Genomic DNA, 27,793 nt, shown 5'->3' on the forward strand with positions numbered 1-27,793 from the left:
AAAGGAAGTCTGTTTTAATAAGTTACTCCCTTTGTTTTTCTAATGAGAATGGCAGCCTGTTAGTTCACTTTATTTATTTTTTTTAAGCTCACAGTGACCCATGTGGGGATCGAACCAGCAGCCTTGGTATTATTAGCACCACGCTCTAACCAACTGAGCTAGCATGCCACCCCCCAGGTGACCACTTTATAAATGTCCTAAAGAATCACTGGGGGAGATAAATAAGGTTGCTGTTTTAATGCAGAAAATGGAAAAAAATTATATATGGAAAAGTCTTGGTTTTCTTCATTTGACCAGAGAATTACCAGGATATAAATGGGTAAAAATATGTAACTGCTTATGACTAAGTCTCTGGTGTTTGCTCATAATTGAACCACATAAATACCTCCCTTCTTAACCCCCGCCCCAACTTCCAGCAGAATAGAATGTTTAGTACCAATTTCTTCATGATTTTCCAAAAGTAGTTTACCTAGAAGTACCCCACTCCAGAGCTGCACCCCAGGAATGGGTTGGAGCCCAAAGAGACTGTACACTGACTACTCCAAGCAGCCTGACAACAGGCCGCCCCTGAAGCCCCGGTCTGAAATCCCACCACGAGGCTGAATGGCAGAGACTGTGCCTCCCTGCCCCAGATGGAAATGCAAGGGGGAAAAGGGGAGCCGTTCTCCTGTTCCTGCTCACCCCATGAGAGCATCTAACTCTTCAAGGTCCCACTCCAGTCAGGAAGCAGAGGGCAGTCCATGGGCAGGACACAGTGGGGATGGCCTGAACCCCCAAGTTCCAGCCCCAACACTTGTCAACTTGCTCCAGGCCTCTGGCCACTGACCAGCAGAGGGCGCTGGTGGCCACTTCTGTTCAACCTCAAGGATGGAAAAGTTGAAAGAATGGGAGGAGGTCCAATGACACAGGTACTGGGAAACCACAGCCATGGGATGGAGAGGCACTGCCAGGATAAGGAGCCTCAGATCCCGCCCTCATCCTGAGAAGCACCACCGACTCGGAAGAGACGGAACACTACAGCCTTCTGACAGGAGCCTGAAGAAACAGGAACAGCACAAACCTTTAGTCAGTCAGTGGAATGGAAGGAGAGAGGACATCCTCCTTCCATGCAAAGCAACAAGCAAACCTCCGACGTGCTCAGCCCTGCGGCTGGCTAGGTGAGAGCTGGGGTGGGGGCCCGGGCAGTCCGTCACAGGGCAAAGGGTGACGGGAGATGCTCTGCTGCACACACACATTCCAGAAAGAGACACCAGGGAAGCACAAGAGCATTCTTTTAAAAAAACAAAAAACTGATCCAATATACACAAAATACTGTCAGTCTCTCCTGGGCCAACAGAGCAGCCACCACAATGCTTCTGCTTCCTGAGCTTTCCTCCAGCCGTGTGGAGCGAGCTTCTGGCCCAGCCCAGCAGGCTGGTCCCCACGGGGCTCTCATTCCTGTCACTGTAGCTGGACTGAGCCCCAAGTCCCCAAACAGCCTTCCCCTGGAGACTCCCCGTACTGGCAGGGAGCCAGAAGTGGAGGGTCCTGCTTTCCTGCCTTGTCTCTCCCCTACACCCCGCCCCCGGGGTAATACTGCTTCCGGTATGTCCCTTGGGGGGCCCCATCAGACTTTGTGGGCCAGGAGGGTGGTCAGCTTGATCTTGCCGTCCATGGAGGCAGTGAGGCAGGTCCCGCAGTCCATGGCTGTGCTCCAGTCCACAGTGACCACAGGGGCTCGGTGGCCGCCCAGACTCAAGCAGCTCTCCAGAACCTTCTCATCCCTGCCCAGCTGCAAGAGGATAGGAGAGAGGAGGCGGGTGAGCAGGTACTGTTCACAAACACAGCTGCTTTATCCACCAAACCATCGGGAGCCTTGGGGCTGCCACCCAACCTGAGGCTGTGCCCAGGCACACATGCCCGCCATTCCAGAAAGTCTCAGTTTAATTTCTCGGACCAGGAAATGCCTTCATTCTCCTGACTACACTTATGCCTTCCCCTTAAGTAGAAGGAAAACAAGTCCCTGAAAGGCTTCAGACAGAGAATTTTCTCGGCCACCTTTAACTTGCTGTGGCCCAGTGCCCCCTCACTGCCCACCACTCTCTTCCGGCGACATCACCGCTCCGGGGCGTTAGATCACATAACTGCTTCTTTGTTCCAGGTCTGCTCCCCCAGGGCCCGCCAGCTGCAGGAGGGCAGGATCTTGGTCAACTTCTGCAATGTGGCCACCCAGCAGCACCCAGAACACGCTGGCACCGGCAGGCCCTCGATCACTGTACAAGCGTGGCTGTCCTCTGTCCCACCAGCACCTGCCAGCCAGGGCTCACACAGGTGTGCAGAGTCGGGAGGTAATGAGGAAAGGGAAACCAGGAGCGGACAGAATAATGACCCACCCAGCCACAGACAACCTCATGAGCAAGAGGCCCCCATGGGTCTTCGTGGGGAAAACATCGTTAAAAATCATAAACTGCTGGGGCGGCCGGATGGCTCAGTTGGTTAGAGCGTGAGCTCAAAACAAGGTTGCCGGTTCAATTCTCGCTTGGGATGGTGGGCTGTGCCCCCTGAAACTAAAGATTGAAAACGGCGACTGGACTTGGAGCTTAGCTGCGCCCTCCACAACTAGATTTGAAGGACAACTCCCTGGAGAAACACACTGTTTCCCAATATTCCCCAATAAAAAAATCATAAATTGTTTACAGATTGTAAAAATGGGATCTGAAGTTCATTATATTCCATTAAGTAATTAGACCCCATTACTGGCATTTTAAAAATTATACAGAGGAAAATCTTTCAACCCATTAATCGGTTACAGAGCAAATCTGACTGCAAATCATATAAACTGATCGAGACAAATGACAAAGGCTGCATAATTAAATATAAAATACGTATACATACACACAACACATAAAATCACAGAGAGCAAAATATATAGCTTGTCTGAACCTCAATTTTTAAATAATAAAATAAAATTAGGCTTGTAAACAGAAAGCTCTTTGCAGTATTTCCCAGTGGCAATCAGAATAAATTATGGAGCTCATTTTTAAGGACAGAGAGAAAGCCACCCAAAGTACCACAATGTGTGGAAAAGAGCAGCCTACTGAAGGTAACCCTGGATTTCCCGGGGCCACCATCCGGGGTCAACAGCCTAGAAGGTTCTTTCCTACCCACGCCCAAACCCCCTTTTCCCCTCACCCCACCAAGGCCTGCCTTTTCCTCATCCTCCCAATTCCTCCTGCAGAGGCCTCAGATCCATAGACCGCCCCCCAGGGGTCTTCCTGAGGACCCCCTTCCTCTGCCCAGAACCCTAACACTGCATGGCTTCACGGCTGGTGCTCGTGTCTCTTCCTGAGTGTGAGCACCAGGAGAGTAGGATCGTACTTTCTGGGCCCTGTGTGAACTGCATACAACTGCTGTCCAAATTATGTGCTGTCTGCTGACAGACAAGCCACCACCGAAAGCGCAGAGAGCCCCCAGGCAGAGAATATCCCCACCCTGTACTCTTTATACCTAAAGACCGAGCACCACCATCGGGGACAGAGTGAACACTGAGGCTAAGAAATGAATTGATGTGGTACCAGAAATACACGCTCAGCCTACAAAACAAATCCTCATCCCTTGTCTATCTGATAATACTATTATAGTAAAATAGAAGATGTTTATAATTCCATACAATTAAACAGAAAAGGTACATGAGCCAGAGAAGCTCTGACATGAGAATTAAAACACACAGATAAACGGAGGGACATAACAAAGTAGACAGCTTACCTCGTTGTTTGACAAATCCCACCCCCAGATTTCTGTCTGTCATGGGTTGGACCGTCCTTGACCCACCGAACTGCCAATAATAAATCTATACCAGATTAGAGCAATTAAGACCACGTAAGCATTTACCTTTTTGGGTCATGTTCCCCCAAACCTACACACTTTCCAATCCTTCTCCCTATTTCTATAACAGGTATGATTGCCAAGGAACAGAGACAGAAAATGGGCAGAGTCTTATCACACGACAGCGAATGGACAAGGAGAGGAGGATGGAGTGGCACGCTCTTCCCCCACTCCTGCCTGCTCTCCCTGAGCTGAGAATCAGCCCCCGGCCTGGGCTGCAGCCAGGGGCTCCGGGCTTCTCCATGGCCATGCAGTCGGGGACAGGGACCAAGGCCTGTGCCCAGCCAGGCCCAGCCCTCCAGTGAAGAAGCTCCCTGCCCACCACGACACCCTCCAGGTACCTTGTAGATGACGCCCCCGGTGGCAGAACATGTCAGCATGTAATTTCCCTCGGAGTCAAAAGCAAAGAGCCGGCCCCGGGGAACCTGAACTTGCTTGTAGCCACTGTAACCAGACAGCACGAAGGGCCCCGTGGCGTCCGCAGGGAGGCCATACTCAGACACCTTCAGGCCACTCTTGTGGATGTTCCACTGGATGAACTGCAACCACAAAGCACACCCAGAGTGTTCTCTCAATGGGGCTGGCCTGCGAGCCGGAGCCCTCCGGAGCAGGGTGATGGGTCCACAGGCCACCAGGAAAGGTAATGGGATGACCCCCAGTTCCATCTCTTCCCAACATTATTTAAGCATTTTTTTTAGGGAAGAAATTCTAGAAAAAGAGTCAGCAACCTCACATCCAAGTCCGAACTTTCTCTCTGGTTGTTATTAGGGTTAGAACCCAACTAGATTTTCTGACTTAGGAACAAAGTAGAACGGACAAATTCCAAATATACTTCCAGTTTCTCAGCAGTGCAATCAACTGAACGTGAGCGACGTAGTTACGTACTTAGCTTCACATACTGTAGTGTATACAGTCCTTTAGCCGAGTCCAGGGATGGCGACCTGGGTGTCACTACCTCATCACTGAGAATCCCACCCAAATAAATAGAAAGTCAGGCCTGAATTTACAAGTTCCTTCCCATAGTTTTCAAATGAAGAATCTGTTTTATAATTATTGTTTTCAAATGGACAAATACAGGTAAATAGTGTAAAATCCGAAAGGTACAGGAGGGTATACATGAAAAGCAAGTCTTTCTCCCAACTCTGCCTACCCCACCCCCAGCTCCCTTTCCAAAGATCCTTCTAGAAAACCTACAAGGGGCACTTATTTTTACTTTTCTCCCCGCCACCTTCCTTTTCACACTTTTTGACTCTGCTCAGGCCTGTACATACTGCCTCTGGGAAGCTGTCCCCAGCCCCCCAGCAAACTCCACATGTCCATGCTATGACCACCCAGTGACCAGGCTCACCAAGGCACATCCCAGCCCCAAATGTGGATCCTACTGCTCCATGCACAGTGGGACGAGTCATTGCCGCCAGGAGGAAGAATTCGGGTAGTCTCCTTTCATAAGAATAACCAGCTCCCACTGAACTCATCGAAACCTCACAAAGATCCTGAGATTGGTTACTCTTATTATCCCTATTTTACAGATGACGAAACTGAGGCATGGAGAGGCCAAGGTCACAGAGCTAGCACATGGCATAGCCAGGATGTAAAGCCAGCGCATCAGGCTTTTCTGGTGCTCTCTAGACGCTCAGATGCCTAGGCCAGGGGAGGGAAGTTCCTGACCTAAGTCCTGCCCCCACCTACCTTCCCGTCCTCGCCGATGCTGTACACCGCATTCTCGTCGTAGCTGAACTCCACAGAGCACACCTCCCCGCAGTGGGCCTTCCAGCTCATCGCGCACTCATGCTGCTGCATGTCTAAGGCAACGAGACGCTGCTAAGATTCCCCCCGGGCCCTGGGAGTCCACAAGTCTAGGAGGACACACAGTCCTTCCTAGGAGGCCTCTGTAACTCCCCGCCAGGGGGATCTGCTGAAGGTAAGTCCCCAGCAACACCCCAGGCCCTGTGACTCCGGGTGTCTGGGGACAGGCCTGGCGGGGGATCTTGAAACGGCATGCTGGATGATTCCGACACATGTGTTCTAACGTTCTTACGGGGAGAATGGAGTGGCCGCACCAAGAGGGCAGCATTCCTTACGCATGTCCCCTTGGAGTCACTCAGACCACAAGGACTCAGAGGGAACAGCTCAAGACGGAAGAACTGCTGAGCTCCACCCTCCCTCTCACATCCATCACACTGATCATGTATGTGCACGGTGATTCCAGGGGTGTGGAAACAGCAGACTCTGACCAAAGTTAAGTTCTGTTAGAGTCTTGAATTAGAAGTTTTCCTCTAGTCCAGCTGGCAAAAATCCAGCTGTCTTCCGTGGGACATTTAAGGAGGGACCCAGGAGTGCCATGACCCACTTGCTTACCGAACAGCCGGATGACACCGTCAGCCGCCCCTGTGACCAGCAGGTTCCCGTTGTGATTGAAGGCTGTGCAATTGATAGCAATGGGTTCTGGATCCAGGGAGAACTGGAGCTAGACACACACACACAAAAAATACATACATTTAAAAATTTAAGAGAACAATAAACCAAAATTCAACACAAATTTGTCTGAACGGGGGAAGATGACTGAGATTAGGGAGTGGAACACAAGAGCATAAAAAGGACCAGTAATGTTCCATGTTCAATCTGAGAGGAAAAGTAAATAAATAAATAAATAAAAACTGTGACAGTACATATGTGCTCATTTTACGGCTTTTCTTCTCATTATACCATACCCCTATGATTTCAATATTCTTGTGTATGTATTCAATATTTAATTAAACATTTTTAAATAAACATAAAACTACAAATCACGGTCAGAAGGGCTTTATTAAACTGGGCTGCATAAAGGAAAGCATCTGAGAGATGCGGGAGACAGATGTTTGCCAGACAGAGTGCGATCAGAACCTTCTAGAGAGCAGTCAGCATGCAGGAAGGGCCTGGGGCTGCAGGATGAGGAGGCAGGAAGTAGCAGGAGTCTGGGGAGGGGCAGAACACGGGGAGCCTCTCGGGAATGTGGATGGGATCCCTGGAAGAGCAGGAAGGCGAAGAGGTGCTACAGTGTCTGCCTGTCCCCGGGTGGTGGTGGGGAGGATGGTGGGCGGGCAGATGGCACCATAGGAGGTCCTGTGGCTGCCCAGCTCAGGGGCACTAAAAAGCGGGGCTCAGTGTGCCCCAGGAAATGCAGAGAAGTGGTCAGACGGGAAACCCATTTTGGAAGTGAAACTGACAATGTTTGCTCATGGACTGACTGTGTACGGTGAGGAAGAAGGGCAGGCCCAGAAAGGTACCCAGTTCCTCAGGGAGACACGTTTGCCAAGATGAGAACTAGGAAGGGGGACAGATGTGGCAGGGCGTGGTGCTCAAGAATTCAGGTGTGGCCCCGATAGGTGTGAGATATCCGTGAGACTGCCAAATGGGAATAGACACCATTTACAATAAACACCACTGATACAGGCAGATGCAAACTGAACATCTGGATCACAGCCCACCTGTAAGACAGAGACCCTGCAAGTGTCCAGGGACACAAGGAAGCCATGTGTCCAACATACAGGTCACACCCCTTTCGAGCCCCAAAACTGATTTTGGTAAGCAACATCACTGCCCTTTAAACAGGTGGGTTTAAACATCATTTCAACTCCCTCGAGCTCAGGCCCATAGCGGCAAGCATCTATTTCTGTTCTGGGTGGGAAGAGGCCTCCGTTCCTGATTCCCCAAGGAATCATCAGCTTTCACATGGCTGTCACTTCTCAAGAATATGTATGTGTCCTCACTACCTCTAGCTGCTGCTCTAATTTTTATGCAATTCTAAGTAAACAGGGAAGCAGAAGGAGACTCCAGTTGTCTCCCAAAAAATAAACCATTTGGATGCACAAAACGAAGTGAAAGAAGCCAATCTGAAAAGGCTGGATGATTTCAACTTTATGACATTTTGGAAAAAGCACAACGATGGAGGCAGCACAAAGACCCGCGTTGCCAGGGGCTGAGGTTCGGCAGATGAACAGAGGGAGCACGGAGGATTTTTAGGGCAGTGAAATTAACCTGTATGGTTCCATCATGGTGGATACATGTAACTACACATCTGTCCAAACCCATAGAACGTACAACACTAAGACTGGACCCTAATGGAAACTATGGGCTTTGGGTGACAATGATGTGTCGGTGTAGGTTCATCCATTGTAACAAATGGACCCCTGTGGCGGGGGCTGCTGACCGTGGGGGAGGCTGTGCCTGTGTGGCAGGAGGGCTGTAGGGGTACATGGGAAATCTCTGTACCTTCCTCTCAATTTTGCTATGAACCTAAAATCTAAAGCCGCTCCAAAAAAAAAAAAAAGTTAAAAAAATTAAGTTCAAAAAAATTTAAAAATAAGCCATGCGGGCCCTCTATCTAGTAGGCCCTGGGTGACTGCTAACCTTACGGTACAATTCTGAATGAGTTAAGTTGCTAGCAATCTACCCAGCTGAAGTATTACTTACTACATTTCGATACTTAAACTTTGAAATTTCCTCACAAATAGAAATCTGCGGAGACCAACGCAGAGAGAGAGAGAAGAGGCTCAGAAACAGAGGGGAGCGTAGGCTGTGTGCCCTCCCGGGGGTGTAACCAGCCCCAGGGACACCCATGGGGCAGGGCCAGACCTGTTGCTTCATGGTTTTCGTGTCCCACAGCAGCAGCTTCCCGGGAACCTGGTTAGTGCCCTTGCTGCCGATGTCCGGTGCCGAGAAGTCCACCTGGGAAGGGAGGCTTGGGGCTGCGGCCGAACAGACGAAAGAGGCCCCATTGGGGCTGCACGCAAGAGACAGGATCCTGCAACACACGTGGGTCACGGGTGGGTCAGCACTCCGCCCGCCCACACAGGAAGGAAGAGCCCCGCTCTGAGGCTGGGTCCTGCGGCTGGAGATGGGCCAAAGGCCCAGCCAGGACCAGGCCCCACAGAGCACTGAGGGGCGTGGCCTCCAGCTCACCTGGGCATGTCATCGTTGATGTTGATTTCACAGAGATTCTTCTTGGCTTCCGTGTCATAAAGGCGCACTGTCCCCACACCACTGCCCAGTAAGAGCTAGAATGAGAAGGGGCGGGAGATGCAAAGAACAACAGCACAGGGTCAGGCTGGTCGGGCGCACTCCTGTGATGTACGGGCCTGGGGTGTACAAGCTGCAGGCGTGAGGCCCCCTCCACTTAGCCAGGTAGTTCAGGGAAAATCTGGCTAAAATGGACCTCATTTAAAAATCAAAGACATCACAGCTGACCTTGAACAGAAGTAAAACTACAAGCAGAACCTGTGAATGGGCGAGGTGTCACCTCAGATACACCTGGAAACGCTCTGGCTGATTACATGACACCCTCTGTTCCTGTTTCCTTTTCTGTCACGTTTAAATCCCAGCTGTTCCAAACTTTCCTTCTTGCTCCCCGTCTACTCACACCACCTCCTGGGTTCCGGCCCCGGCTGGTTATGGGGCCTGAGGACAGCCCTACTTGTGTGTCCTGGGAACCGCTCTAGCTCCAGGCCTGTACAGAAGCTCTCCTTGCCTTCAGGAACCTGTGACTTATTTTGTGAAAAGCCTCAAAGATAATAAGTGCTGCCAGGAGAAAGCGCCGGACGCATGTCTGAGGGGATCCCCCAAGAATACCACCTACATTACAACCTCAGCATGCAGTTTGCAAATTAACACTGGTACAGGGGACACCCCGACACCCTAATACCATAAGGAGAAGGCCTACAGTTGTCAAAAGTAGTCACTAACAAGCCTTGCCCCTGAGGCTACCTGCTAGGATCTCTCAAAATGGAATATAATGAAAGAAAAAACTACAAATCAACTTTACCTCCTTCACTACAAAGCCTCTCTCAAATATTAAAGTCCAGAAGGAAAAAGAACACTGTACTATTCCTGGAGGCAAGCAGACCCAGGGGAATCACAATATAAGGCCCCATCCCCCACCAGTCTCAGCTGCTTCCCCTGGGCCTGACACAGGGAGCAACGTTAGCAGTAGGAGGGGGCAGCTGGGCATGTGCGTGGTGGGTTGTTAGAAATGAGGACAGATGACAAGAGCGGATGGGGGAGAACAGGAAGTAGGCCAGTCTCTCCACGACCAGAAAGAACAGCAAGCCAGACGGCTACACACAGGAAGAAGCCATCCGCCATCTGACTGGAGGGTGTTCTCCAGGTCACACCGCAGTCTCATTTCAACACTTGTTAATCCAGTAAGCTCCCTGCTGCCCCCAAACAGGAGCCTGTAGGGACAGTCCTAGGGACAGTCCTGGATGTGTGGTCCCCGAATGCCCAATGAGAGAGAGAGAGGAAGGGCGTCTGGCTCGGCTGCCTCCGCTCAGCCTGGGGCGTCAGACCACTGGTAGAGAGCCCGGAGGAACTCTTCACAGACCGCAGACCAAGCAGGGAGCGAGACATTACTCACCAGCCTGTCCCGCTTTGTGGCCCATTCTAAAGAGAGCAGCGGCGACTTGGAAATGGAGGACGCTTTGGTCTGCATGATGGGGTTAAAGGACCACACTTTGATGACCCCGTCCACGTCTAAGCTGGCGACCCTCCTCCCCGAGCAGTCCACTCTGAGGGGAAGGAAAGGGGGAAGCTGGTAACATCCTTGCCTTCATCCGGCATCCTCTTCAGCTAATTCCGATGAAGGCTTTTCTGACTTTCAGACTTTTAAAAAATAATCCCTAAATGCCTCCACTCCAATGATGGGAGTGGACTATTTCTAGAAACATTCATTCCTTCATTTGTCCAAGGACGACTTACGAAGCACCTATCAGGTGCCGAGCCCTGCGGTGAACACTGGGCACAGAACAACGGGCGAGAGGCAGCTCGGGTGCAGTCTGGAGACTGGGCGCCTGCTTGGCTCCACTGCCCATCAGGGCCGGCAAAGCAAGGCCCCGCTACCCTCTGAGCATTACACCCTGTCAGGGTTTCTTCTTCACGTGAGTACGTGAAAACTTGTAAATCATAAATATTTACCTAAAGGTACCAACATCAAGCAATTTGAAATTGAATGAGCTTTGGAGTTCAAATAAAAGGTGACTGTTCCTACCCCTCAGAGTGCCATGATTACAAGGACAGGGGCTAACGGGGCCAGTGGTAGCTCCAAGCAGGACTCCCCACCCCTTGGCAGCTGTCCAGCCCTCCTCTGGTTCTGGAGGGATGACCATGGTCCTTCGGGGACCAGGCCACTTTCCACACACCCTGCCTGCACGGCCTGCACACCCTGGCTTCCCAGGGAGACCAGCCACCCATCCGGTCAGCGCTCTCCGTGCTGGGCCTCTGGCCGCACCCACCTGCAGTGCATGATGGATGAGTGGTGCTCCCCGTACTCCTCCTGCCCCAGCACAATAAATGGCTGCTCGGGGCGGACTCCTCCACCCTCAGGGCCCGCTATGGCGGCTCGCGTCAGTGTCTCTAGTGCCTCCGCATGGAGCTCTGGGCAGGGCTCTGCCTCCGGGCCACTAGCATCAGGCTTCTTCTCTGAACCCTGGGACAAGCAAAGCGGGGATACATCAGCTGTGACAGGTGTGCAGTGGGCCCAGCCATTCGCCATATTTGGGGACATACCGCACAACATCCTGGATACCAGGGTGAAGAACAATGAGGGAGGTTCTAGAAGGAAGAGCTCTGAGCGGCGAGAGCAGCCCCTAGCTCACCCAGGAGAGGCGGCACCTGCTGCACTGACGGCCCCTTCCTGGAGACCTTGCTCTTGCCATGAGCCCTGCTGAGGGGGCAGTGGACCGTGGGTGCCCCCGCCCTGTCAGCTGACGGGACTCAGGACACACACGGCCTTGACAAGCCAGGCCTATGATAACGAGAATCAGTCAGCGTGTGAATATGATTGATTCTCTCATTTAATCCTCGCCAAACCCATCTGTGATCCTAGTATTAACCCCACTTTATAGCTAGGGAAACTAAAACTGAAAGCAGAAGTTAAATAATTTGCCCAAGGTCCAGAGCTGGTAAGGAAAGGGCTTGGCTGTGAAGCCGGCTCAGTCAGGGGTAAGCCTGGCCCCTCACCAGTACACTGCATGCCAATCAGCACCTCCTTGGGAAGGGGGTACCAAGAGACTGAGGCAACTGGCCGGGCATAAAGATAGAGGCCCAAGGACAGCAGCAGAGCCAGAGCAAGGCTGGGTGCCGGAGGGCACCCCACCACCCTGCCGCCCCAGGGCTCTGCGGCTGCGCTGGCCTCTGCCTCCTGGGGCACTAAGCTGGCCACCCGATTACCACCTGCTCACTCAGGTATAACCCAGGCCAAGGGCATCAGCAGGGTGCTCTCTACCACCCCTGAGGCTCCCGTAAGCACTCCTAGGTGTCACAGGAAGGGCAGTTCTACCGTAAATAAGTAAGTACATAACAGAGGAAGACAGCCGTCCAGGCTCAGAGAGGTGCCTTCTGGGAGTGGCTGAGCGCGGGTGTGTCTTCAGTCCTATAAGATTGGAGCCTTAGGGGTCCACGACTATCAGACGGGAACCAGCACAGGGCTGGGAATCAGCAGCAATGCCTTTAAAACAGGCAAGTAGCTCCAGTTAGGAGAGACGGTCAACAAGGTGACAGGCAGGGACTCAGGCAGTACATGCCGTGGGCTTTGGCCGTCAGTCGGAGTATTTGACAGAAGTGGGGGCAGCTTACCAGGAAGAGCAGACCCTGACCCATGTTCAGCAGTGAGGAGAGTCCCAGGGCTCAACGTGGCAAGAGCCTGGGTCACAGCATGACAGTGTGTGGGCATGTGGCCCACGGGGCAGCAGAGCCAGGAGATGGGCCTCAGGGGGTGCAGGAGGAAGGGATCCCGCGATCAAGCAAACCTGGGGGCTTCTGGGTTAAACCAAGGGCCACAGCTCTCTGTCCTGCCAACCAGAGAGATGGTGACGTGCTAGTATTCATAAGCAGAGTTATCCTAAGGGAAGGCCACAGTATGCAAGACGAATCACAGAACTCATTTGTGGGAACATTTGCAGTTGGCACTCTATGGCCTCTATTTAGAAAAATGCTGTATCAGGAAGAGGGCCCAAAGAGCCAAGCAAAACCTGAACCAAACCACCACAGCGCACGGGCCCTGCACCCCGTCCTGTCCCCAGCAGCCCAGCGCGCAGCCATGTGGGATGCCGAGGACAGGCCGTACCTGCAACGCCAGAGACAGAAGCTCCTTCCTCTCCTTGCCGTGACCCTGCAGGCGCCGGTGCCGGTGCTGGGACCAGCTGGACTCGCCCGTGGCCAGCCCGCTGAAGAGGCTCTTTCCGTCCTTGGGCCCGCACGCTGGGTCCTTTGCCTTAGCAGTCTGGAGGATGAGACAGCGGGCTGTGAAAAGTCTCTTCTGTCTGTGCCCATGCCACGACACCTGGAGCAGGCGGGGCACAGCAGCCAGGGAGCAGCCTGTGTGCCCAATAGCTGCTGGGTAAGCCTGCTCCCTGGCCATGCAGAGCACGTAGTTAAAATGTCACTGTCTCGCCTGGTGGGCAAAGTCGAGGGTCAAACATAAGCAGGCTGGACCTCCAGTCCGTCCTCAGCTCCCCCCGTCAAGAGAGGCCAGGTGGCCAGCACTCCTCAGCCTGCCGTAAATGTCACCTGGAGGTAGGTATGCATGTATCTCCTCGACCTAATCTGAACAATTCACTTTAATCAAGGAGGAGGAGATCAGTGCTTATTAAGCAATGATTATGAGGCAGTCAGGCCCTACTCTAGGTGTTCTGTACATTTACAAGTCACAATAACATGTTTGGGCAATACAAAAAAAAAAAATGTACGCAACATCCAATCACCTCTCTGGAGGGAAAAAGAAACATAATACCCTCTCTAGTTTGGGGACAAATGTATGACTAAGCCGGTTAGTGTTAACAAATATTGAGGGACTTGGAAATGATTCCCAGGTAACCAGAAAGTCTTAACAGAACTTGTTGGAAAGTCAAAAATCTTTGAGCAAGATGAACTGCACAGAAAAGAAACTGGGATATTCTGGTTCCTTTTCATAACAAGAGTGATAAAGTCAACCAAGGTATAGCAAATAAATTCAGTAATCCCCACCGCACCCCCATGGAGAGAAGATTCTTAATCTAGAGCCTTTTGAAAAGGAGCTGCCACCTCATCACCATCCGACATTATCTGGCCAGGATCTCTTTTTCTGATCTTATCCCCACAAATAGTGATGGTCAAAAAAGCTCCCGCACCTTCACACTCTCAGAAAAGGAATATGGATGCAAACAGCCACTCAGATTTGAGACCAACCTCCTCCCAAGCCATTTATATGCAAGACCTAAATCAAGAGAAGAAACTTCCCCAAAGTCTGCTTGGCCACTCTCTAGTTCCTCTCCTGTTATTTGTTATGTTAACACTAAACAATTTAAGATGATTAACATGGATTCCCTGGGGCCCTGGAGCCCTGTGAACAGTTAGGAAAAGAAATTCTAAAGGACTGGTGCCTAACTCTCGCTGACCTACAGGGTATTTGTTATTTTTGTTTTTCTGACTGAAGAAGTAGGGATACCTACTTCTGCTCATAACAGATGTTTCTTCTAAAGCAAGTACTTCATTCACAGAATTCTGGCTTATTTTAGGAGAAGTAGGGTTGTTAGTCAAGATAAAAGAAATAATCTAAGAAGAAAACCAACAATAATGATAACAGCACCAATACATATTGCTCATTGAAGGTTTACCATATTCAAGCACCACTCTGAAAACTTTACAAACATTCCCTTAAAGATGAGAACAGTATTTTACATGAGGAACTGGGGCTTAGAGAGGTTGTTACTTGCTCTATACAGGTATAACTTGAAAGACCTGAAATTCACATCCAGATCTGACAGCAAGCCCCATGCTCTGAGAAACTTGAAGAAAGCCATACACGAAGGGCGTATAGGGAAGAATGTGACACTGAACAGGAAAGGTAAGAAATGTCATAATCCTGAAGCTAAATCACATAACCAAGGCAAGGCCCCTCTCTTGGCACTTTGACCATCATGAAAAGTACCCCATGGTCCACGGAACACTGAACAGTTTTAGAAAGTGGAAAAAGACTCCTCTTACCTTCCCAGAAGCAAAGGGTGATCAAGATTGGTAACAGAAAGGTGCTGAGGTAACCATGGCATCCCTCACATGGGGTGGGTGGGCTCACTCCGAGATGTGACCCAAGGGTGCCAACCTCCATGACACATATCCATTGATTCCTCCCCACATCTACTGACCCAGAGGGCAGACTGCTCAGAGTGAAGAACTCCACAAGGGCAGCTACACTTAGACAAAACAGACTTTAAACCAAAGACTGTAACAAGACACAAAGAAGGGCATTATATAATGATAAAGAGATGAGTTCATCAAGAAGGTAGAACAGTCATAAATATGTACACACCCGACATCAGAGTACCTACATATAAAGCACATATTAAAATATCAAAAGGGAGAAGTAGGCAGCAATACAATAATAGGGAACTTCAATACCCCACTTTCAACAATGGATAGATCATCCAGACAGAAAAGCAATAAGGAAACATTGGATTTGAACTACACCTTCGACCAGATGAACTTAACAGGCATTTACAGAACACTGCATCCCAAAGCAGCAGACATATTCTTCTCAAGCACACATGGGATATTTTCCAGGATAGATAGTATGTCAGGCCACAAAACAAGCCTTGGTAAATTTAAAGACTGAAATCATATCAAGCATCACAATGGTATAATACTAGACAACAATTACAAGAAGAAAACTAAAAACGACATAAATATTTACAGATTAAACAATATGCTACTGACCAATTGGGTCAAAGAAAAAAATCAAAAGAGAAATCAGAAAACATCTTGAGACAAATAGAAATGGACATACAATATACCAAGACTCACGGATGAAGCAAAAGCAGTTCTAAGAGGGACAATCATAGTGATAAACCTATACTAAGAAAAAAAAGAAAGATGTCAAACAGTCTAACCTTATACCTCAAGGAACCAGAAAAAGAACAAACCAAATTGAAGGAAGAAAGTAACAAAGATAAGAGAGAAAGTAAATGAAATAGACTAAAAAGACAATAAAAAGGATCAATGAAACAAAGACCTGGTGTTTTATTTTTTTTTAAAAAGATGAACAAAATAGATAAACCCTTAGCTAGACTTACCAAGAAAACAAGAGGACTCAAATCAAATTAGAAATGAAGAACTCCAAAACATGTCTCCAAAAGTTCTAACATTTTGCTGGAAGAGACAAAAGAACTGGCCGTCGAGGCCATGTTTTCTGAATGAATCCAAATGTGGCCAAATGTGGTACAGGAATTCCATAGTTAGCTACGTAAAATAGTGCTGAGAAGAAGGAAGATCAATGTCCTGGGTTGACAGTTGTTTTCTAAAATAGTGGGATCCTAGCAGAGGAAGTCTCCCAAAGCATGGAACCTGACCAAGAGATCTTTCAACTGGATATTTGAGAAAAGGGAAAGGACCCATATAATATAGCATTCATGCCCAGGGAAAGTACACAGACCACGAGCGGGGGTCCTCCCTTGGAACCAGACGTGGGAAAGGCTACAGAAGGCAGACAGACACTCTTTCCTCTCCTTACTTATTGACCACACCTGATAAGTGGTGGCTTTTCCTTTTTCCATGCTTGGTATTAAGAGTATTTCCACGCCCAACTCAATTGGTCCATACTGTGGTGCTACAGAGGCTTAGGATGAACTTCAGATTCCTCTAGCTGACACCAGAGCTACTTGTAACACTTCCCCAGTAAGGACCGAAAATACATTAACGAATACAAGGCAGCGCTTCCCTCACAAGTCAAGACGGCAAGGAAGTTGTGCAGGAAACCATCAGGCTGGGGGCTGGTCAGTATTCCAAAAGGGAAACTCAAATAGGCATTAACAAAAGGCACTACAATACATTAGAAAGAACTGCCTTTATAAAGACAGGGCAGTTTATACCCAGAGAGCCGTGGACCTAAGTGTGACCTATCACATCCTGTTTAAAGAGAGCTTTTCCTTCAATTTGTATCAAAGTTATTTACTAAACAAAAATAATGTGCTAAAAGCTGATGACCACAGCTGTCTACAAAACACCTTAAGAAGTAAGTGAGGGTAAACTTGTGTCTAGCTACAAATGTGTATAACTTAAATAAATGTTCACTGTGACATAACCAGTAACTGAAAGTTTTATTTTAAGAGCAAACTCTATAAAACTCTTCACTACTGGATTCATATATAACATTACAATGGTCCATATTACATCCAGTCATATTTTATCATAATCTACCTGTCTCCTCCAGGTGAGAAGAGATATTTCAACCGGTATTTTATCATTTGACCTCCTCCCTTCTCACTCTGGAGAAGAATATAAATTAATTTTCGGTGGCCTGAATAGAGGTAGCCATGTAGTCATCCAAATAGGGGAGGAATTTGGTGTTCCAGCAATTTGGTGTCCCCTGAAGCAAAATAAAGCCACCCAGAAGACAGGCCCTCATAACACAGAAATTACAGAATGAAGGACAAGCAAATAGGCTCCCTTTTCCCCATCCTGCTAAAACCCATGGAAACAGCCCCAAGGGCAGCTGTTCTTACTACTGATGTCTCAGTAGCTAGGAGGTAATTTGATAAGAGAAGAGTTACAAATACAGAAATTTGTGGATGCTTCACTTTACATTGCAGCCAATGAGAGGTTATCACTACAATAATGTTAATTGCCACTTGCAGTCCTGGAGCTTACTGAGTGGGTGTGGAAGGAGTGGAATTGTGGCTGGAGGGAAGGAGAAAGTAAAGTGCAGATTGGGTGAGCCTGCTGCTGAGGTGCCCTCAGGGGCTACTGGAATAGAGATCCCAGAGGAGCCTGGGAATTGTGGTTTTTCAGCTACTTCCATGTAGGTCTTTTTTTCCTTTTTTTTTTTTTTTTTGCCTCCAGATTCAGATTGAAAGCACGGAAAGAATATCACCATGTATTTTGCCATCTACAATGCTATGAACATTTCAGTAATAATGACAACGGTTACAGTGACCAATCACAAGGGGGCAAAATGCTGATGTGATGGAAATTTGTGGGGAGTGCTTAGTGTGGAAAAGATAGGAAGGTTGTCCTAAAACAAGCCTTATTCTATATAGCTCCAGAAGGCAAGGCCAGTATCAGTGAATAAAACTTATAGAGAGGTTTCCACCAATAGCTTTCTAAGAAGCAAATGTTCCCACATTGACAAGCAGTGAGCTCCCCATCACAGGAGGCAATCAATCAGAGGAGGGTGGGCCAGGTGACCTTTAAACTTCCTTCCAACTTTAAAATTCTGTGGTTTTTTTGAACCTCAAATACACTGGTTGTTTTCAGAATTGAAACATCAATGACAAGTCTACTTAATAAATTGATAAAAATAAAAACAAGTGACTCAACCACTGGGTTTTTCAGATTGTAGATATTTGTGGTCTCCATTTAGGAAACAGAAAGAGGGCTACCTTTGCTCTGTTAACATGCCACAGGGTGACCCAAGCTTTGTTTGCCTAAATTGCAGAGGCAAAGTAAAGAATGTCTGCTGTAAATCACACACTCTTACCCTCATGTCTTGAACATGAACTTCACAAAAAATTCCCCAGCCCATTTCAACCTCACTGTATAACATGTCGTGCTGGAACACTCAAAGAGCAAGGCCACAGGCTTCGTCCCAAAGAACCCGTCTCTGTGTTTTCATTTTAAGTTAATACAACTGAATTGCATAATTTCAAGCAGATTCCAAGGGACCTAACATTCCTCTACATCATCTATTACACTTATAAAATATTACACAGTAAAAGGAAACAGTACAACTTACTCGGCCACATTCCACAGAACTGGAATTCTAATTTTAAGGTTTGAAGTTCACAGAAACAGTTGTCAGAGTAACTACGATTGATTTTTTTTATTTTATTACGATTGATTTTTGACTCATGGGTGCTGAGGGTATAGTCCTTTTGCACAGCTGGCATCGTGGGGCTCAGAACTGACTCGGGGACCCATGCAGGCCAGGACCTTCACAAACAGCTCCTACTACTGAAATGTACTGGGCCTGATAATCTGCCGGGCATATACCAAGGGTTCTTCCATCAGCTCAGTCAATTCTCCCCTTGGGAGTAAATACTGTTATTCATGATCATCCCAACCACCTGGAGAGAGTGGAAGCCTCTGAGCAAGGATGACACCGTAAGCCAGGAGCCCGAGTTGACAGCACAGCTGCCTGACTCTGAAGCCCCTGCTCTTTCTTACCTGGGGTCCTGATCAGCGCCTACACTTCAACTACGATACTGAACCCCAATGCCAAGAGCCCCTATGTCCCAATGGCAGTCGGGGGCAGACTCCTGCCTTCCTGATGCTGTCAGCAGCCCCAGACTGCTCCATCATGTGCCACTTTCTCTCAAGCCCAGCGTGGCAGGAGAGAGGCGCAGAGACTCTGCTGACTTACTTTATCTGTAACTAATACAAGTATATTAAGAGAGAGCAATACAGTGTAACGCTGGGTCTGTTAAACGTTCACTCTAGCAGGCATTTCCAACAGCCCTGAGTTCTGACCATCTCTGAGACGGTGGAACTCAGTGGGACCCTCACCAGTTGTGAACATAAGCTGGCATCAAAGAAATTAGGCAAGCGTCTATAAAAGTGGAAATTCTTTGCAGAATCAGTAAATCCCAACTTGCAAAAGAAACACATTGATTCAGAAGTAACTCTAATTTGCTCTTTATCCACACACTATTTTATATTACTCAAATTTCAAAATTCCAGAATGCCTGAGTCACCAAATTACACTCAGAAGCCCTCCTGAGTACAGAGGAAATCTCTATGTGAAACGGGGAGGGACCTTTCAAAGCACACTTCCTCTCACTGCCATCTACCCCTTCACCCGCCGACTGTCTCGAGCTCCTAAGAGCTGGCACAGGGGCACAGGCAGTGGCCAGAGTGGCAGCGAGCTGAGGGAGAAGAGAAGTCCCTCTGGGGTACAGCTGGGTCTGAGACCTGGCACTACCCGTGGCTGCCACACACGAATCTGCCTCCTGTCTGTCTGCCTACAATACGTGCAGTTCCAGCAGAGGGGAGGATGGGAGGTGGGTAGAGAACACGTTACATGGACTTTCCTCCCATTCCCACTTCTTCCATTCTACTCTCATTTCTATTCTCATCCTGCAGAGCCATCACTTGTCTGCAAGGTGAAAGGCAGGGAAGGAGGAAGAAAAGGAATGAGATGTGAACTTCGGCTCTCTCCAGCAAACCACAGCGATCCGTCCTGAGGGCAGGGCAAACAAGTATCCACTTGACAAGCAGCTCTGGAAGGCCAGTCAGATGTCAGAGGCAAGAGTTAGAAAGGCGAGACTTGGCGCTTACCTGACTGCTGATGGACTCTTTCTTGGCCGAGCTCTGAGCCTGAGGGGGACATTGGGCAGGTGACAACCTTGAGGGGCTCTTCTTACTCTGAGGCAGCAGTGAGGACAGGAAGCCCACGCGAGGTGACTGGGAGAGGGAAGTGTTCCTCTGGCTGCACACCATGGCTCTGCACAAGCAGACACAACACAAGGTCACAGGCCTGGAGGGGACCTGGGAGAAGCTGGGGCACGCAGCTGAACGGCTTTCGCCAGGTTCACACGCCCGGGCTTGAAGACGACACTATTCTCGGTTCTCTCCTGGCAGCCTGTCTGGCTCTCCTGTGAGGGCCTGGTAAAGCTCAGAGCTCTGCTGTCCAATAGCCACGGGCCACACGCGCAGCCGCGCACCTGAAATGTGGTTAGACCAAGTCACAGCGTGCTGCACCACACACTGGAATTCAAGACTCAGCAGGGAAAGTGTCAAGCGTCTCAAAATACTTTGTTTATATTCATTACATGTTTGGAATGATCATCTGGATATACTGGGCTAAGTAAAATGCATCATTAAAATTAACTTCACCTGTTCCTTTTCCCTTTTTTAACATAGTCACTAAACATTTTTAATTACATTTTGGCTTGCGTTTTATTTCCATCAGACAGCACTCGCTCAGAAACCAGAGCAGTTTCACCTGGTGGGGGACTTGGCCGTGTGCAGGTCTGGGCTCTGTCTGGCTTTGCCTCTGACTCACCACTCACTCACTCACTGTGACCTCTCTGTGCCTCCATTGCTTCAACTGCTACTGCTAACATTATCAGCTGGGTCTTCTGTGTAGCGGGCTGTTTTTCTAAGGTCACTCAAATACGTCTCCCACAATCTGCCTACCTCTTCAAACCCTCACAGGGGAGCACCCGTCCACCCAGTGGATGACAAGCTTTTTGACCGTGAGGTGCTAACTGCAATGCACAAAACTTGCCCAAGCTTTAGGACAGTGGTTGCACTTATGAGTATGGATCCAGGCTGTGCACCCCTAGACGGGCAGGCCCCTGGCAGAGCTGTGCAGGTCGCCCTCCCTCTGGGCCGGCTCAGAGGCTGGGGCCTGGGGAGCAGCCTCAAAGGCCAGGGGACCTTACTCAGAAAGCGGGGAAGCAAGAACAGTGAGTGCCAGGAGGCTGCGTCTCCAGGAGCAGGGCGGCCATGGTGAGAGCGCAGGGCACAGAGCAGGGAGGGGGCACGACCCTCCCAACTGTGAGGAGAGGCACACACTCACAGGTCCAAGTCCCCCAGACGGTCCATGTTGGAGACATAAGGGGGCAACTTGTGTTGGATGGAGGCCTGTTCCTCTTCTGGCTGTTGTTCCTCCTTCTTTAGTCGGTGGACTTCGGCTTGCAATGCAAAAAGCTACGCAGGAAGGAGACGAGTTAATCAGTGATCTCTCCTCATTTTCCCTCCCTGGGGAAGATCAGACATTTCACATCCAATACCCAACCTCACTGGCTCAGAACACCACTGGCCCTCAGCCTCAGGGAGCCCATCTCACTACGGATCCAAAACACAGGCAAGTGTCTGCTGTGACTTGATTACAGTGAGGTGAGAAACTAAAAACCATTAGATATACAAACATCAATTTTTTTTTTTTTTTTATCATTTGACTCGCTTCCCTTTTATCATTGGACTTGCTTCCTCCTGAATGCACTGAGAAAAACAGCTCTACCCTCCACCCAATCCTGCTTTGCTCTTGGGAATCTATAAAATCAGACTTTGGAACTCTCATGGAAAAATTTTTTGAAATGAAGTTCCGCATTTTGGACTATTACTAGCCTGAAGAAAATTATACACACACACCCAAAACTCAAGAATCTTAAACCCCCAAACCTAAACAGTTTATCACCTTCCTTTTTCTGAACAATCTTCCTTTTTCTGAAGACATCTTAATTTTAAGGACACATAAATATTCCCCAGGCAAAATGTAAAGGTAACTGTGGGTCCCCAGGCTCTACCTTTTTAGCAAACTAGAGAAACAGAGCTGAGCAGAACAGTTAAATTACATCTGCGTTGTACGCAGTACAGATGTGGATATGTGTGGGAAAGGACCGGGGGCACAAAACAGACATGAAAACAGGGGAGTGCCAGGTGGCATGGAAGCATATAGTCTTTTCCCTCTTAGAAGTTCATCACTGTTACTATGTTGTTCGTGTTATACACACGCCTTAAAATATGAACCTCACCTCTGGTTTTCAGAGACTGCTATCGCGCCCAAGTCTCCAACACCAGCTTTCCGGTGACTCACTTTCACCCGAGACCAGGGCTTTCCTGTATTTAACCAGCCTTCCAAGGCCACTACCTAATTTCACACACGAAAAGCAGAAGTCCTTCCCAAGGAGCAGGCGTGTTCAGAACCAACCTTTTGGCGCAGAACTTCATTTTCTTCTTGAACCTGGTTGGTCCTCTGACACTCGGCATCGAAGTTCAGGATCACGGGAACTGGTGCACAGAGTTAAAGGCAAAGCCTGCCTGCGAAACGATGCAGAGCCCTTCCCGAACTTTTGGCACGGCAGCATCACCCCTGAACAGGAGATGCGGGGGGGGGGGGGGCGGGAGGGGGTTGGAGTACAGACTCGGGGCCATGAGCTCTTCACAGCTTGGTGAAACAGTCTCTCTCTTGAGGCCAGGCCTGGCCTGACTTCATTCCCACAGACTCACAAACACATGACAATCTGCCTGGCTAGCCCACAGAGGACCTGAATCCAAACCAGAGTGCTTTCTCCCCAATACCAGCAGTAAAGAGTAGTACCCAGGGGGCTTCACAGCCAGTCTAGGCTTTCGTGACATTCAGCAAAGAGCGGCCTAGCAGCCAACAGCTCTGCAGGCATTCTGCCAGCTGCTCTACCAGATGAACAGAAGGATCAGCCTCTCGGCTTTCCCCTCCCTGGGTTGAACCTCTCCCCAGCAAAGGTTTAGACATCCAAGAAAGCTTTCTGCAGACTGTACGGCCACACATCACCCCGTGAACATCCCAAATGCAGGCCAGGGTGTCAGTCTTTCCCAGCCACCTCAGCTTCAGTCAGAAAGAACACAAAGCAGGCAGGGCCTCAGTACTGGGGAAGGGAACTGTGGCTCGGATGTGCATGACCTAGTTTGCAGGGCACTGTCTTGCACTGAAAAGACCGGTAGTGACATTTTCAATTCCCCTGGAGAGCTCATGTGGTTGTGCCATAACCGCCTTCGGGCTGAGTTCCCCACTGGTTTCACTTGAAAGCCCTCAGGATGAAGGGCAGCAGCAGGGCAAAAAAAAGGCAAAGCTGGCAAGAGCAGAATTAACACTCTGCCACAACCAAAAGGAAAGGGCACCCTTCCTACCTCCACCAGATGTTCCTCCCAGAGGCCAAAGCGGCCGCCCACGGGTGGGCCTCCACAACGCCCCATTTATCAGTGACTCGCCAGGCAGCCCCATTCAAACCAGACTCCCTTCTCCTCCCCTAGAATTCCAGCCTAGAGAGCATGAGCAATGGATGACGTCCCAGCCTTGGGATCTCAGGCTTTCCATGACATAATGGTAAATATGGCAGGCTGTCAATGATTTACATTCTCTCTTAAATAACCACACACATGTTCTTAAAGCTGCTCTGTTTTCTGGCAAGTTGAGGGACACTGAGGTCACTGCCAGAGAGAGCTACCCAAACACTAACAGAGGGAGGAAGTACCAGCCCAACAAGTGTTTTCACCTGCAACCAAGTCCCAACAAAGGCAAGTGATATCCTGGGGGGGAGGGGCACAGAGAGGGGGCCCTCATGGATGGCTGGTTTCACCAAGAAGCAGCTGCCTACCAACCCCCGTATCTGCAGAGACAGGCCCTCCGTCCTATTTGAGGGCTCCTCTCCAAGCCCAGCACTAGCACCCATTGCTACGATGCATGTCAGCTATTACTTAAGCAGCAGAGCTGAGAACTAAGATTTATGATTCCCTGGCCTACGGACAAAAACAACCACGATCTGTCCAGCGCCCTCCGCATGACACAGGACAACGATCCTGGGGCATTTTGTAGAAGAAATGATTGCCACCAGAGCAGCAGCCACTGATCACGCTGTCTGGATGCCTCATACTGGGATCACAGCCCCAGGCAGCTGAAAGGATATGCATGCACTGAAACAGGACGCTCAGGAAATTGTGTAGAGACACGATGAAGGTGTCGGCCCACTGTCGAGAAAAGTAGGTAGCAAAGATGGGGTTGGTGTCTGGGGACGGCAAGAAGGGCAGGACAAACCAATCCTTCCACTCGGCTTGGTTCTGGAGCTCCGTGGCCTGCTTTGCAAAGAACTCCTGAGCCTTGTCATTTCTGTTTGTCTGCCAAGACACAGAGGAGTGGCAGGGAGAGAGGAGAGACAGGAGGCCAGAGGTAAGATTCTTCACCACTGCACAACAGAGAGCCTTCGGCTATCAGCCTGCTACTAGGTTAAGAGGCCAAACACGATCTGCAAACTCCATAAAATAAAGGCAATCATCAGTCTTCCCTCATGTTCCTTGTAACTTCAGAGAAGCTGGTTTAAACTGAAGTCCTGGGGATACATGCAACCCTAAAAATTAATTCCTAGTTGATTCTCAAATAACCTAAGTGACTTATTCCCCCAGGTCAGCCATAATCTTTATTAGTCAAACTTTAACCCAACCACTTCAAGTCTTTAACACACCACTCAGGCTTACGTGCTTAAAACAAGAGGGGAAATAGGAATGAGGAAGACAAGTCAGATGATCCACCGATGAGAAGGGGGAAAAAAAAAGTAGGAAAACACTCATAAATAATTTGCACTGTGACTGTTCCACCCTTTCTCAGAGTAACATAAAAAGTCCTCCCTGGGGGTGAAAAGGAAATCTATTTCTGGATTAAATCTATTTCTGGATTCACTCTACTAAGGAATCGCTGAACCAGTAAGCACCTGGATTGTGTAGACGAGATAAAAGCGGAACAGGCTGGTTTTCAGCTTGTTGATGGTGGGTCTATACATATCCTCCAAACGGCTAAAGAGCCGGCGCTCCAGGTAGCTCCAATAATCCCGCAGGGCAGCCAAGTCATACACCTGCATTAACTGCTGCAGCTGGTCCACAATTTTGTCCACCTGGTGAGAGACAGAGGGGATGGAGAAGATGGTGAAGGACAAAAGGGAATTCTCCCTACTCCATAGAGTTAACACAGTTTTTTCCTCTTGCTGTGGCTTCTGGGTGTTAAAAATCTTTTTTTAAAAAAAAATTAGCAATCTATAAAACTTTCAAAACATACTAATGTAACCGCTTTGAAGTTATTTTCTCATGTCAGACATGTAGTGTGACCCTCTAGCAAGCTTAGAAATTTCAGGTGTAAAAATGCTGATTCGGGAAGCAGGAGATCTGGGGCCAGGTCTTAGATCTGCCTCTGACTTGCTTAACCAACTTGGCAACGTCACTTCAACTCTCAGCTTTCAGTTGCCAAAGATTTCAAAAAATACAAAAGGAGAGAGCGAGACAATCTCCATGATCTTCCACCAGCCCCGCCGTTCCAGGATTTCAGGGCTCATGATGAGATGCACTTGACGGGGTCCTTTAAGTCATCCAAGCACCCCCCAAACCCTTGCAGCTTCTGAGAGTGTCAGCCAAAGAAATCACCTCCTTGTGACGAGCAATCACACCAGACTTTTCCAAACCAATCTGGAAAACGTTTTGGCTACTAATACCGATCCAACACCCCCGTCTTACAGATCAGGACCCTGAGACCTGGAGAGCGGGAATGTTTGGCTTTCATCACTAAGTAGCCAAGGTCTCCCAGCTCCCCGCCAGCACTCTTGCTGCTAGCGCACGCCTGGCTCAATTCACCTGCCAACACCCATGGAAGTCAGCAAATCGCACCCCTCCAAATTGCAACAACTTCTCAACAGAAACGCATGTCTTAGCAGGGGAAGCACAATGTATTAAAATGTGCATCGAGGTCTTCCTCTGCTGCTGAAGCAAAACTGCCAATGAATCCCCGACAAGGCCATTTGAAATAAACACGGCAGATACGGAAACCCAGCTGACATTTTGGGCTGCAGACTCCTTTGCTCCCGAGGCCGTCGGATACTAACTACGGAATACTTAGGTTGCCCAAACTCAACCCTCTACCCAGCCTTGGCTTCTCCTACAACCTCACCTCCATCCTGGCCAAGGGCTGGACGGCCAGCACCTGCTACAAGGCTGGGATGGAGGACGGAGCCCTGGACCAGGAGGGAGGACACGCTGCGCTCCAGCCTCGGCGATGCTCCCGACTCGCTGGGCAACTTCAGGCAAGTCATGTCCCCTCTCGGGGCCTCCGTTCCTCCTCGGTCAAGCGCGGGCCCCAGGCGCTGAGGTGGAAGGTCCCCCCCGCGCGGTGACAGCGCCGCTCCCGCCCCGGAGGGCGGTGCTGGAGAGGAGCCTGCTCCGGGCTCCCTCCGGGCCGCCTCTGCCCACGCCGCGCCCGCCGGCCTCTCACCCGGAATCCTTTCTCCTTGTCTGCCTTGATCTCGGCGTCCAGCTGCCGCAGTGTGTACGTGAAGCCGCGGAAAAGCAGGTACTCGCGGACCAGCTCGTCAGTGCGCTCCACGGCCTCCGCCATCGCTGCGCCAGCGCCGTGAGGGTCCGCGGCGGGCGAGGGGAGGGGGCGGGGCCTGGGCCCTACGGGGCGGGGACGGGCTCGGGCCTATCAGCGCGCACGCACCGCGCGCCGCGCGCTGTGGCCCCTCCCCGGTCCCGCCCCCAACCCTTCCCGGCTGCGCCTGTCCTCATCACCCTCCCCGAAGAGCTACTAGAAGGCGCCCTGCTCTCCGGAGTTTCCTGGCAGCGCTGGAGGCGACTTTGAAAGCGGCGGCTGCCGTTCAGGTCAAATAGGACTGGGACCTCGGAGAACATCCCAGATCGTCACGAGGCGGGCAGGGGGCTGAGGGGCCCTGCTCGTTGGCATCATATCGCGGAATCCGCCGGGCCCTGCCCTCGTTTTATAAATGGGGGAAACTGGAGCCCCAAGAGGTGAAGTCACTTGTATCAAAGCACACCACCAGCTGTGTCATCAGGGAGCTCTAACTCCCTCCCAAGCCCTGCTTTCACCAATAAGACTGTCATCAACTACACAGCCAGATAACCAAGATACACTGTTAAGAGAAAAAAAGACAAGTTTCAGGACAGTAGAAACAATATGGTCCCAGTTTCTAATTAAAAATATATATATATATGTGTGTGTATGTGTTTGTGTGTACATTTTTAAAATTAAGGAGGATTATACACTAACCGCTTCTAGTTGTTTTCTCTAAGAAGTGAGACTATAAGGAGCTTTCACTTTCTATTTGTTTCATCTTTTTGCCTGAAATTTTTACAAAGTGTATATATTTTTGTAAGCAGGGAAATAGCCAATATCTTTGAGCCTTACTTTCCTCATCTATAAAATAGTGACGATGTCTACCTTGCAGAGTCGTACGGTGTTTCCCCGAAAATAAAACCTAACCCGAAAACAAGCCCTAGCATGATTTTTCAGGATGACATCCCGTGAACATAAGCCCTAATGTGTCTTTCGGAGCAAAAATTAATATAAGAGCCAGTCTTCTTTTCAGGGAAACTTGGTAATGAAAGTTTAATAAGATAATGTAAAGTGCTTAGCATAGGAATAGCCCATCAGTAAAAAACGTTTGTTGCCTTCTCC

At 49.5% G+C, this 27,793-nt stretch overlaps 1 protein-coding gene across 1 annotated transcript; it reads right to left on the reverse strand.

Annotated features, from left to right (window-relative positions):
- Window positions 1-26,747, reverse strand: WDR91 (WD repeat domain 91). The gene is made up of 15 exons (XM_081038325.1): window positions 26,594-26,747; window positions 25,050-25,229; window positions 24,252-24,459; window positions 22,520-22,602; window positions 21,386-21,516; window positions 20,140-20,305; window positions 12,962-13,117; window positions 11,130-11,323; window positions 10,256-10,406; window positions 8,806-8,900; window positions 8,479-8,647; window positions 6,223-6,331; window positions 5,554-5,666; window positions 4,206-4,403; window positions 1-1,771 (listed from the first exon to the last, which is right to left on the reverse strand). Exons 1-15 carry the CDS (start codon window positions 26,714-26,716, stop codon window positions 1,607-1,609), a joined length of 2,241 nt encoding a protein of 746 aa, XP_080894451.1. The 5' UTR covers window positions 26,717-26,747; the 3' UTR covers window positions 1-1,606.
- Between the last annotated feature and the right edge of the window lie 1,046 nt (window positions 26,748-27,793).

The sequence above is a fragment of the Rhinolophus hipposideros genome, assembly GCF_964194185.1.
Source record: "Rhinolophus hipposideros genome assembly, chromosome: 25".
Classification (NCBI taxonomy): Eukaryota; Metazoa; Chordata; class Mammalia; order Chiroptera; family Rhinolophidae; genus Rhinolophus; species Rhinolophus hipposideros.

Excerpts from the sequence above, each read along its gene's own strand:
- WDR91 (XM_081038325.1), bottom strand. The coding sequence starts at position 26,716 with ATGGCGGAGGCCGTGGAGCGCACTGACGAGCTGGTCCGCGAGTACCTG. Across the intron at positions 10,407-11,129 it reads TCATCCATCATGCACTGCAG|AGTGGACTGCTCGGGGAGGA; the intron begins GTGGGTGCGGCC and ends CCTTCCCCTCAG. Across the intron at positions 8,648-8,805 it reads ATCAACGATGACATGCCCAG|GATCCTGTCTCTTGCGTGCA; the intron begins GTGAGCTGGAGG and ends CGTGTGTTGCAG.